This window comes from Oryctolagus cuniculus, chromosome 15 (genome assembly GCF_964237555.1).
Source record: "Oryctolagus cuniculus chromosome 15, mOryCun1.1, whole genome shotgun sequence".
Taxonomy (NCBI): domain Eukaryota; kingdom Metazoa; phylum Chordata; class Mammalia; order Lagomorpha; family Leporidae; genus Oryctolagus; species Oryctolagus cuniculus.
Genome location: NC_091446.1, coordinates 79,167,032 through 79,180,511, shown reverse-complemented (window position 1 = coordinate 79,180,511; position 13,480 = coordinate 79,167,032). Strand labels below are relative to the sequence as shown.

The window sequence follows — 13,480 nt, the reverse complement described above, 5'->3', positions numbered from 1 at the left end:
GCATTAATGACCAAGCATTTAACTAACTGCTTTAAAAGTATTATATATACAGGATGTCAGTCAAATCTGTAACACTCCCAAGAAAACATATACAAAAACGCAGGAGTGTGCCCAGTGTCGTCCAAGTAGAGGTACTCAAACTTAAACCTAACTAAAAGATTACATCACATATTAGTTAAGGGTAAAGGTAAGTATTACTATTCCCTGAACACTAAAAGTACTCCTGGTCAGTCCTCTCAGACTGACACTGTCAACATCAACCTTCTGCTGAATCCACTATGTAAATACTAAATACAAGTGTATAAAACAAGTTTTATAAAGTGATCTGGAAAGGTTTTATACAACCCTAGTACTTCATGGCATAAAAATTTCCTCCTGGGGAAAAGTAGCAATTGACTCAATGACCGGATTTGATGTAATTTGATTTTTCCTCCATTCCCTGTATTGTCCAAGTCTTCTATAATGAATGTGCACTTACAAAGAATAAAATTAAAACGAGCTGCACCCTATAACTCAAGGTCCCATCAATCCCGACCTTGCTTTGCGTAAATAGAGTAGAGCAGAAATGAGGCACATGAAACTTTTTTTTATAGAACCACAAGGGAGTGGCTGATCTAGATAGTATACTCCAGCACTGTACTGGCCCAGCAGGTGGCCACTACCAATCCTGGGTGACATGCTGGACACACTACACGTGACTAGTCCAAGCTGAAATGGGCTGTAAATGCAAAATATACATTGGATTTTAAACACTTTGGTCCAAAAACACTAAAGAAATCTCTTAACAGTTTTCAGCATATCAATTAAATGTTGAAATGATAGTACTTTGGGTATATTAGGCTAAAAAAACACTGAGGTTGATTTCACATCATTGTCAAATGAGGCTACCAGAAATGAACTCACAGTTTACACTAATTCGTATATTCAAACGAAGCCAGCAGCATGGCCGTCACCTGGGATCTTGTTCAAAGGCAGAGTTTTGGGCCCCAGCCCTGGAGTGCTAAGCAGAATATGCATGTTAACAAGACCCTCAGTTGATCAACATACACACTGAATACTGAGATGCACAGTTAAAGAAAACTTGTATTTTCCCTAAGCGTGACAATCTCACTTTTCTTCAATTTACCCAATCATTAAAATGCTACAAGGCTTTTGTGACAATTCTAGACAACAAGAACCTAAGGTGCATAAAAAATGCAAAAGCGTATTTCACTACCTGTTTTGGTGGTTTCTATTCCACAGAAGATAACAAATTGAAAAATAACAATCCAGTTCTACTATGAACGCTTGTTTTTAAAAATGCAAATTTGCGCAAAAACAACTGATGCATCATGGACTTTCAAACCAACCTATTAATGCACCAAGAACATATCATAGTGTCTGTGCAAAACTGCCAGTGTCAATAGAAAAAAAGACTGAAAATCAATTAAAATACCATAGAGTGTCTATGGAGCCACAAGATGTTAGGAAAATCTAAAGGTGTCCACTTAATAATTTCACCAAAATAAGGAACTTAAAGAATACTAAAAAAATACAAGAAACATTTCAATTTAAAATGTAGGACGAATAGAAAAAAACAGCATATGACAAAAGTAGTGTAAACTTAGTGCACAAGAATACTGTGCTGATACAAACAATGAACTCATTTAGAGGAAGCCACTGTTCTGGTCTCCAAAGTCCTTTCCTGTATGCCACTGCACCTGTTGATTCTACAGAGATGCATTACTCAAAACTAAAGCAAGCAGTTGCTCACGTCCCCATGCTTCTGACTGATTATAATTTAATAAAATTCTGACTGATTATAATTTAATAAAAGGAAATGCGCCCACAGGAAACTGAAAAAGAATTGATTCTCTCTGCTCCACACTCCCACTTAGTTATCCGCCACCCAAGAAAATTTATACAGAGAATCCATACTTATTCACAAGACTATACCAAAAACATCGTTTTGTGTGATTCACCTGCAAAAATGTGAATTTCTGAAGAGCTACTAGTGGAAGTGGGGTACTTAGGCCCTCAAAGATTTGCTGAATAAACGATAACGAGCCTGTGAGTTCACACAATGAAAGAAAAGCTTTATCTGATTAAATTCAGTGTAGGAAGTGCTGGTTTCCTTTTTTTAAATGAAATAAAAAATACAGCTAGTTTGAAGAATAGCTTGACGGTAAATCAGATTTTTTAAAATTTTTCAAATGCTGTTTGTATATCCTCTGTGTTTCTCCCCCATTTTTCACTGTCAAGAAGTAAGGTATAGACAAAGGGATCTGTAAGTTACATATAGGCCTTAATACTAAAGGTATACAAATACTAACACACTTTGAAAAAATAACCTCATTTCCAAGAAAATACAGAACAGATCCAACATGGCTGAATAGGGTATAGCAACAATAATATGTTGCACGTTGCGGCCATCTGGGGAGTGAACCAGGGAAAGGAAGACCTTTCTCTCTGTCTCTCCCTCTCACTGTCTGTAACTCTACCTCTCAAATAAGTAAAATCTTGAAAGAAAATTCATGTGGAATCACAAAAGGCCACAAACAGTTGGAGTGATCTGGAACAAGAAAACCCAACCTGGATGAATCATAATGCTCGATTTCAAAGTATTCTACAAAGTTACAGTAATTAACACAGCTTAGTAATGGCATAAAATCCAACACGTAGCTCAATGGGACAGACGAGAGAGCCCAGAATTTAATCTGCATACAGATAGCCAGCTGACTTCTGACAAAAGTGCTCAGACCACACAGTGGCGTTAAGGATAATATTTTCAAAATGGCGCTGGCAAAACTGAATGCATATACGTAGAAGAACCAAAGTAGATCCATATCTCTCTTCACATACAAAAATCAACTGAAGATACATCAAGGACCCAATTTAAGACCTGACATTATGGACATTATGAGGCTGCTAGAAGAAAACGTGGGGAAACACTCAAAGACGATGGTGTGGGAACAACTTCTTGGATGGGAACCCCCGAAGCACAGGCAGCAAAAGCAAAACTAAGGAAACAGGACTTTATCAAACTCAGAAACAAAGCACATGACAATTAGAGTGGAGAGATGTACAGCAGAATGGAAAAAATAGTTGCAGGGGATTAATATCCCAAATACACATGCAACTTAAAAAAGTCAACAACAACAAAATCAATCCAGTTCGGAAATGGAAAAGGACTTCAAGAGACAATTCTCAGAAAGAAGAAATACAAATACAAATGGCAAACAACCATATGAAAAAATGCTCAACATCTCCAGGCTTCAGGGAAACTCAAATCAAAACCACAATGAGGTATCTCCTTACCCCTATTAGAATGGCTGAAATCCAAACAACAGAGGAACAAGTGCTGGCATGGATGTGGGGAAAGGGGAACACTTAGACGCTGCTGGGAGGAATCTCAGGGAATCGAACAGAAAGAAATGTTTGTGTGTATCAGTACTGATGCGAATACAGTTTGTAAAACTTTGTTTTATGCCTTTGTGAAACCGATGGTTAAAAATGTTATCCTACCACAGTTTCAATGATCTACAGCTACTTAAAGATTTACCACAGAGGGATGAAACGCTCATTTCTCCGTTCAATTACTGTTTACACTCGGTGTCTATAGTCTCACTAAACTGGTATAATTTTGTTTTTTACTCGCTAAACTTATCTAGTGAAGTATTAAGCCTTTTTACTGTAATGTAATTTGAAAACTGGCTCAAAATCTAAACCAAAGACAGAAAGAAAAAGAAGAAGGAAACACAGTGGAAAGGAGAAAGGGGGAGGGAGGAAGGCAATATCATGGTGTTCTTACAGCTGTGCCTACAAAACACACTGAGTCTGCTAAACACTAATTAAAAGAAAAAAAGAAAAGACAAAGAAAACCGACGCACATCCATTTGTTCCCCACATCACCGCTTACCCATTTGCCAAACAAACTGCAAAAACGCAGTACAGAACTAAGAAAATAAGGTACATTCAATAAGTAAGAATTATTGAAATGTATTAACTATAAACAGGATATGGTAAAAAAAAAAAAAAGCTACATCACGAAGCTCCACAGAGTACCAAAGTATTTACATAAAATGTGTGTACACATGAAAAAGGTAAAGAGTATATGCAGAGAAATAAATATATGAAGGAAATGAAATTAAAACACATTGTAAGTTCTTAATTTCCTTTTTTAAACTGTTGCTAAACTGTCATGGTTTTTCGAATTCAGAGGGACAAGGATTTGAAATCTTGGTTACCAAGCCAATTAAGGTCACCTGCATCCCAACCCTGAAGAACCCGGGTTCAGTATCCACCTCCGGCTCCTGACTCTAGCTTCCTGTTAAGGTGGATGGGGAAGGCAATTGTGATGGCTCAAGAAATCGGGGAGCTGTTTCTGGCTCCTGCGTCTACCTTCCTGTAATGTGGACCTGGAGGGCAGTGGATAGGACTCAGGCATTTGGGTACCCGTCACCCTTGCTGGGAACACGGAATGAGTTCTCCAGTCCTCAACTCAGCCAGGCTCAGGCCCAGTAGTTGTGGGAATTGGGAAGTCAACCAGCAGATGAGAATCCTCTTTATGGCTGTTTCTTGCCGTGTGTGTGTGTGTGTGTGCGTGTGTGCGTGTGTGCATGTACATGCATGGGTATGAATATCTGCCTCTGAAATAAATCTTAAGAATACATAGAAACCACCCACTTTGGAAGAATTTTAACTTTAGTTGGTTAAGAGGCAAAGAGATGGAGCTTTCCCATTTACTCCCCCACTCCTTAAATGCCTGCAGCAGCTAGGACTGGGTCAGGCTAAAGTTAAGAGCCAGGAACTCAGTCTCCCATGGGGCTGACAAGTACCCAGACACTTGCCATCACCTGCTATCTCCCCAGGACACACCTCAGCAGGAAAGCTGGAATTGGAAACGATCCAGAGTTCCAATCCAGACGCTGGAACACAGGCCACAGACACCCCAAGCAGAAACTGAACTCCCACATCAAACGTGCGCCCCCAAGCATCTGACAAATGACGCCCACAGGCTGTGAGCCTAAAGCCAGGGCAAGGGGCACTCTCCAAGCTAGAGAAAACCCCCTCGCAACTGCCTGCCTAGCTTCCTTCCCCTTCATTTAGTAGATTACAACTGCTGTGACGTGTCCGGACCCAACCTGTTAATCCGTACTGCCCACCTGATGCCCACGCCACGGCCAACTCAGGCCGCCACCGCGCCCTCTCTCTCTTCTGCTGCCCAACGCAGAGCCACAGCCGCCTGCTTCACTGCCGCCCCAGCGTCACTGAGGCCTCGCCGCCTTCGCCGCGGCTGCCCATCACGTCAGCACCGCCGCCCCTACCTGCTGCTTCCTTCCCGGCCGCCCGACGCTGCTGACCCCGGACTCTGCACCAGAGCCGCCCCGCGGTATCTTTCCGCTCCGCCCCGCCCGCCACCGACCTGCGCCATCCAGAGCACCACGTCCCACGGGACGCCCACACGACAGCAGCCGCTTCCTGGCTTCCTGGTTCACTGCCGCTGCAGCCGTTGCCAGCGAACACTGAGGCTTCCGGCCTAGGAAGTCCCAGGCTTCAGTTAGGCCGAGGCACAGCCGCACTTCCCCGCCCAGGACGTCCGACCCGGAGCCGCCACCGCCGCCTCTATCCCCGCCACGCCTCACCGCCGCCTCTATCCCCGCCACCCCTCACCGCCGCTGCCGCCGCCTCCTTCGCCGCACTTCCCAGGGCTACACTCACACCGTCCCCACCTACCTCTGCTTCCTCGCAGACCTCCGACTTCTCAGACCGCCGCCGCCACTTCCTTCCTCACCGCTGCCGCCGATGAACTTAGCTGCCACGCCCACGACGTCGAACGCGACCCCGACGCTACGCACGCTGGCGCCGACGCTGACGCCGACGCTACGCACGCCGACGCCGACGCTGACGCCGACGCCGTACAGGACGCTTTGACGCTGACGCTCACTGACACTGCATCTGTGACAGCGTCTGCGTTGTAACGTCGTGTATGGCGTCGGTGTCGGCGTCGGCGCCAGCGTGCGTAGCGTCGGGGTCGCGTTCGACGTCGTGGGCGTGGCAGCTAAGTTCATCGGCGGCAGCGGTGAGGAAGGAAGTGGCGGCGGCGGTCTGAGAAGTCGGAGGTCTGCGAGGAAGCAGAGGTAGGTGGGGACGGTGTGAGTGTAGCCCTGGGAAGTGCGGCGAAGGAAGCGGCGGTGCGGGGTGGCAGGGATAGAGGCGGCAGTGGCTGCTCCGTGCCGGGCATCTTGGGTTGGGAAGTACGGCTGTGCCTCGGCCTCACTGAAGCCTGGGACTTCCTAGGCCGGAAGCCTCAGTGTTCGCTGGAAGCGGTGAACCAGGAGGCCAGGAAGCAGTGGCTGTCGTGTGGGCGTCCCGTGGGACATGGTACTCTGGACGGCGCAGGTCGTGGCGGGCGCCGGCGGCGGCGCGGAAAGACTGCCGCCTCTATCCCAACAAGCGTTCATAGTAGAACTGGATTGTTATTTTTCAATTTGTTATCTTCTGTGGAATAGAAACCACCAAAACAGGTAGTGAAATACGCTTTTGCATTTTTTATGCACCTTAGGTTCTTGTTGTCTAGAATTGTCACAAAAGCCTTGTAGCATTTTAATGATTGGGTAAATTGAAGAAAAGTGAGATTGTCACGCTTAGGGAAAATACAAGTTTTCTTTAACTGTGCATCTCAGTATTCAGTGTGTATGTTGATCAACTGAGGGTCTTGTTAACATGCATATTCTGCTTAGCACTCCAGGGCTGGGGCCCAAAACTCTGCCTTTGAACAAGATCCCAGGTGACGGCCATGCTGCTGGCTTCGTTTGAATATACGAATTAGTGTAAACTGTGAGTTCATTTCTGGTAGCCTCATTTGACAATGATGTGAAATCAACCTCAGTGTTTTTTTAGCCTAATATACCCAAAGTACTATCATTTCAACATTTAATTGATATGCTGAAAACTGTTAAGAGATTTCTTTAGTGTTTTTGGACCAAAGTGTTTAAAATCCAATGTATATTTTGCATTTACAGCCCATTTCAGCTTGGACTAGTCACGTGTAGTGTGTCCAGCATGTCACCCAGGATTGGTAGTGGCCACCTGCTGGGCCAGTACAGTGCTGGAGTATACTATCTAGATCAGCCACTCCCTTGTGGTTCTATAAAAAAAAGTTTCATGTGCCTCATTTCTGCTCTACTCTATTTACGCAAAGCAAGGTCGGGATTGATGGGACCTTGAGTTATAGGGTGCAGCTCGTTTTAATTTTATTCTTTGTAAGTGCACATTCATTATAGAAGACTTGGACAATACAGGGAATGGAGGAAAAATCAAATTACATCAAATCCGGTCATTGAGTCAATTGCTACTTTTCCCCAGGAGGAAATTTTTATGCCATGAAGTACTAGGGTTGTATAAAACCTTTCCAGATCACTTTATAAAACTTGTTTTATACACTTGTATTTAGTATTTACATAGTGGATTCAGCAGAAGGTTGATGTTGACAGTGTCAGTCTGAGAGGACTGACCAGGAGTACTTTTAGTGTTCAGGGAATAGTAATACTTACCTTTACCCTTAACTAATATGTGATGTAATCTTTTAGTTAGGTTTAAGTTTGAGTACCTCTACTTGGACGACACTGGGCACACTCCTGCGTTTTTGTATATGTTTTCTTGGGAGTGTTACAGATTTGACTGACATCCTGTATATATAATACTTTTAAAGCAGTTAGTTAAATGCTTGGTCATTAATGCCATAAATTATTAGATATACTCTTACTCAACTGGATGTGCAGTGTCAAGGAGCAGTCATTTGTCATTATTTGGGACACTGACACCCAGTCTTGGAATATTGGAATGCCTATTTTGCAAGATCTGGTTCCACTCCCATATGCTGGGTGAGGTTGGATCACTTCCACATATGTGGTATACCTGGCTTGAATTCCTACCTTAGTTTTCCTCACCATCATCTCCCTAGACCCACAAGTAGTGTGATTTGCATATACATTAAGTAGTCGAGTTAACACCCTGGGGCCCAGCCATCTAATGCCCAGCAGTAGAACTAACGCTTGACAGCAGAGACGGTTCTACCTGCCGTTAGCAAGACATTCAGTGTGTGTATATTTGACATAGGTAGGTAGTGATGGAACAAGGACAGGCGCCTCAGCCACTTCAGGTTTCTGTGACCCTTACCTTCTCTCAAGGGACCAATTGAGTCTCTCAATGTGGTGTTCTCCACCCCACCCCCTGCATTATTCCCCATGTTTGGAAGCCAGGGGGCCAAAACTTGAAAAAACTTGTATGGAGAAGGTTACCTCTGTTTACTGCCCCCCCCACCCCTAGTGCACCTAAGATATAAAAAGGTCCAGCCTATTGGGGTCTGGGCACTCTGCTGTGTATTGTGTGTGTGTGTGTGTGTGTGTGTGCGCGCGCGCTTGTGCTTGTGTGCTAGCTGTTGGTCACCCATCTCTGCGGATTTGTTTTCTTTGGATAAGCTTTGTCTGGCTGTGAGTTTGTATTCTGTCTTTTCTCTGATCTGCACCCTTTTGCTTATATTTGGTGCCCCGTGTGAGAAATAGAGGGAAGGGCCAGCATCTTGTCCCAATCTGCCGATCTCGTATTCTCTGGGTGAGAGCTGTGACCCCCCCACCCTTCATCTGGACAAATCCTTCCCCTTTTTAGTGTCTCCACCCACCCCTAACCTTCTCTTTCCTACAATCTCCTTTTTCCCTTCTGACCTGGAAGGCCCTGAGAGACGCCTCTCCAGAACATTTTCTCACTCCCTCTTGCACTTCTCATTTGGAGCGAATTCACAGCCAGAGCCTTTGCCTGATCTCATCGCTGCATGCCCACATCGGACCTAGTTCTCAGCCCATCAGATTGGTAAGAGAGGTCACTCTCTCCTCAGGCATGCTGGGGCGATGCTCGTGACCAGTTCATCCCCCCCTCGGAGGGCTTGGGTGTTTAGTTGGTTTCTATCGCTGCCTCCTGTTAGAGGACTCAGGACTTAGGTGCTCGGTTGAGGTGATTTTTTTCCCAGGGAAACCCTGCTAGAAGAACCTCTTCCCTCAGACCGTAGTTTGCTTAATCCATGGGTTCCAAATTTCAGCTCCCCTCTGGCCTGCCTCTGCAGACTTGCACAAGCTGGGCCTGAAGGGGGAGACAAAGCCAAAGCGATTATTCCACCTCAGCACGAATTTGGTGTTGTTTTTTTTTTTTTTTTTTTTTTTTGTCTCAAAATTCTCCAAGATTTTAATAACTTCACACAGAGAAAAGGCAAATGGTCAGAAGCTCCTATTCCAAGCCCTTTTCCTCCATTGGGGTCAACGTTGCTCACTCTAATTTCTCATGGAGGAAGAAGGCCTGGAGCCACCCCTTAAATCGTCAGCCTGCCCACCCCTCCTTTCTCCCACACCTGAGAAGCTGGCCTTTCAGGAACACAACCCTTTGCTCACTCCATTCCCCCTCTTTCTCTGGTGCCTCCTTTTCCCTCTCCACTGGCAACAAGGAAAGTTAGCACCCTTCCAGCCTCTTCTCCCCGGAATTCTCTTTATCCTGCTCTTCCTGAGGGAGATCAAACTCTCTGTAAGCTCTCCGTCCCTCCCTCATATCCTCCTCTCTGAGATCCTGGCCCGGGAGTGTGACCCTCCTCCCTGCCCACCCCAGGGTCCTCCCAAGCGTCCATCTGGTGATTCCTGTCTGGCCAACCCACCTGATTCCCCTTCATTAAGCCCCCCTGAGGTCAGCTTTTCTAATTCCAAGACCAAAAACCAGAGAAACACTTGGAATCTCCCCTAGAACCCTCGACTTTCCCTTCCACTGTTCTCTCAGGGATGCTGCAGCCTCTGGACCATGACCCTCTCCTTACCCTTCCCCCTGTCTGGCTCTTCCCCACTCCTGTCACTGGCAGCCAAAACTGGCTCTTTCCTCTCTTTCTGATCTCTCCTCTCCAGTCTCCTCTGCCAGTCCCTCCCCCTGGATGTAGAAAGATAGTGTAAAGGCTAGCAGAATGTGTATTGGCTCTGGAAAGCTCTGCACCTGAGACATGCCAAGCTCCAAAGACAATGCACTGTAAACTTCAACTAGGAGCCTTTCTCACGTGTGCCCACCTTCTCAGGGTCCATGTGGTGCTCAGCACCTCCCCCAACAAGAGCTTAAGAAAGGACTCTGCCTGCTGCTCAGATGCAATGAAGCCTGACTTCAGCACCACCACCCACACTCCCACATGCCACCCTCTGTCCCACAAGCTAAGCCCCTGCTCTCTTTACGGTCCCCCCCTTTCTGTCCTAATTAAAATAGTCTTCTCTACCCGTCGCTTCCCTCCTCCTATGAACCCGAAAATCCTGAAACTTAATGTAATGGAGCTGCATCTCACACTGCTGCTCTCACATCTAAATTCTCTCTTGCACAAAGACAGAACCTCTTTTCCAGCCATCTCTAATAATATGTTTCGCAGAGCTATCAAAACAAAACAAAACAAAACAAAAAACAAAAAAACTGAGGAGCAGGGGTGAGTCCTGAGCAACTGTGTTCCAAAGAATGCTCCATGCCTAGTCGCCTTCCATCTTTTCCCCTCCCTTGTCTAGTGGCAGACAAAAATCTCTCTGCTAGTAACAAACTGTTCTGTCACTCTCCTGTACTGTGTCATATGTGTGCATGTATTGTATGTCCACATGGGAAAATTTATTAACAGCTCTCTGTTTCAATTGGGTTACACTTGTGTTAGACATTTGAGAAGTATTTCCAACTATATGTACTCTTAACATTGGTTGAAGGCATTGGACCTTTCGGTAAATGTTTTCATAAGTTATTTGACAGCTGAAATGTTTGCTAAGTTTTCACGGGATTTTAAGTTATTGACAGTAAGCAGTCTGGAAATCTGACTTGTTCCCTCATTTCTCTAGTCTCTTCAAGATGGGGAACTGATTCTATTCTGCAGGACTCCCCATCAGGGTGTACAGTTTGATCTTCAGACCTTATATTAGACAGTTTCGATAGGGTGGTCTCAAGGTTTTGATCTTACATAGAAGAACATAGCTCTCCTCATTGGCATCATCTTACCTCACAGGAAGAATATTGTCGTAATATGCCTGTGACCGTAGATTGCTAGCTCAGGCCACCAAAGATTAGCGACGGGATTGAGCGCCCCCTTGGCTGCCATTCCTAAAGGCTGCTTCTGGGTTCTACTTTAACAGAGACCAGGAGAAAGAGGAGCGAGTGAGGCAGCAATAGCAATGTAAAGTTAGGTGGCAGGCCAGTTAATGGCCACTTTACACCATGATCTGCCATCAAGGAGACCCAGCCAGGCCAGTCCACCCTTGAATGGCACCTGTTTAGGAAATGAGGGGTCAGGGCATTGGGCAAGTAGCTGTCATGAAGAGCCCTGTCGGCTGTGACAAGAGCCAGGCCACTGGAAAACGGAACTGCCCTCGGGGTTGAAGGACTCCTGGGTCAGAACCGCAGACCCTGTTGGCCCCAGGCTAAAAAGCGTTTCCCTCTGCCCAGCTCCCAAAGTAACCACCGCCATCAGGAGGACAGCCTCGGGTCAGCACCAATCAAGGCAGATGCCACCTCTTCAATACTAACTTCCTATTCAGGCCAGCCCTCCTCCCCGGCCAACAAGGGTAATGGAAGTCAACGGGGTGTCTTCCCCAAGGGGGTTCCCATCTCCCTTGCTATGTCTCATCCAGGGCTACATGTGAAGAGACAGGCAGGTCTGGACCTCACAGATTCCTTGGCCATGCCTTAAAACACACCTGCTTATTACTGAACCCCTTCTGTCAGTTTCCATTTGCATCTCAGTAGGAAAACTCCCTCCTTTCTTAGATCCTGTAACAATGACTGTGTCCTGTGGCTTACACCTTGTGTTTCTAATCTGCTTGTTAGACACCCTACACATGGAGTGGTCAGGCATAAACCTGTCTTCGCATTAACTGGACAGGACTCTTTCTTTCCTATATCCCCCATTGTCCTCATTTTGGCATCGTTCCCACCATGGGCAATGTTTCTGATTTGTCTTTTTATCCTCGTAATCGTTAGCTGCTATTCCTACCATGTACAACATGTACATGTTTCAGAAGCCCTTACAGGAGGCTGTGACTGCTGTATCTCGAGCCGTCACACAGGAGCAATACAAGGCTGCTTGCTCTCTCCTTCTCCAATCAATCTGATCCAGCGTATAGATACCCTGCCCCACGTCTACACCCCGTATCAGCAGGAAGTAGCCAGAAAGAAACCAGCGCCCCGCTTCCTTATCTATACTCAAAATCAGGATTGATGGAACAAGGACAGATGTCTCAGCCATTTTAAAAAACTCCTGGTTACTCATGCCTTCTTTCAAGAGACCAGTTTCATCTCACATCCTATTGTTCTCCCCTCCACCCCCCACTGCCTGCATTGTCCCCAGGTTTGGAAGCCAGGAGGCCAAACTTGAAGAACCTGCATAGAGATGCTCGTCTCCACCTGCTACCACCCACACCCACCATTAGCCCACCTAAGATTTAAAAAGGCCCTTCCTGCTGGGGTCTGGGCCGTCTGCCACGTGTTCAGTCTGTGTGCTCGCTGGCAGTTGGTCCAACTCTGGGAGTTTCTTTTCTTTGACTAAGTTTGATCTGGCTGTGAGTTTGTATTGTGACTGCTGTGGATCTGCACCCTTTCCCCTGCATTTGGTGCCCAGTGTGAGGAGGCACTGCTCTGTTTAGTCTTTACTTCAGTGTTTGTATGACAATATGTCAGAAACAACCTGACGCTTGGCAGCTTCTGCAAGGTTCTGGCCTGTTCTGCAGTCTGTTTGGTGTGGGGAGCAACCCGGACTGGACTGAGTTACTGGAATTAAGACTTATTCTATGCATCTGCTCTCCCACAATATGGCGCTGGGAGAGGAGAAAACAGCTTCTACGCAGCTGCCTCTTGCCAACTTGAGTGATGACCTCCAGGAGCCAATCCTGCTCCTGATTGGAGGAGAGCAGCGTACTTGGCGTGTGGGCAGCCGAGTTGGGATTGGCGGAGGAGGACTATAAAAGAGGAGAGAGACAACATGCACCAGGAACATCTAAGGGGAACATCTGAGGGAACACCTGTGCAGCCCCCGAGAGAGCCGGCCGGCGGTGTGCCGCTCCCCCACGAAGACGGGGAGCGACATAATGGTGCCGTGACTCGGATATGAAGCCTAGGCAAGGCTTAGTGTCGTTCCTCCATGAAGACGGGGAGCGACATAATGGTGCCGTGACTCGGATATGAAGCCTAGGCAGGGTTCTGTGTCGTTCCTCCACGAAGAGGGGGAGCGACAGTTTGGTGTGTGTGTTGGGGGGGGGGGCGGTGCTGATAGTCAAAAAGCAGACTAATACTAGTAAAAATATGTTTCTCTGGGGTGTTTTGGATAGGATGCAAAGTGATGAAAAAACTTTTTTGCACTTAATGGTTGGGTTTTGAAAAATGGTTTTTTGGTTTTATTTATTTAAAAGACATAAAGGCACAGTACAGATAGTGACAGAGTGACGGGGGCCTGGGGTTC

At 46.3% G+C, this 13,480-nt stretch overlaps 1 protein-coding gene across 1 annotated transcript in view; it reads right to left on the bottom strand.

The window, feature by feature from the left end:
* Positions 1-7,937, bottom strand: part of LOC138845289 (uncharacterized) — a 31,558-nt gene extending 23,621 nt beyond the window's left edge. The window contains exons 1-3 of the mRNA XM_070057150.1: positions 7,917-7,937; positions 5,716-6,275; positions 5,405-5,518 (exon numbers count right to left, since the gene is read on the bottom strand). Coding sequence (XP_069913251.1) covers positions 5,405-5,518; positions 5,716-6,275; positions 7,917-7,937 — 695 coding nt within the window. The remainder of the gene's footprint in view (positions 1-5,404; positions 5,519-5,715; positions 6,276-7,916) is intronic.
* Positions 7,938-13,480: the final 5,543 nt, after the last annotated feature.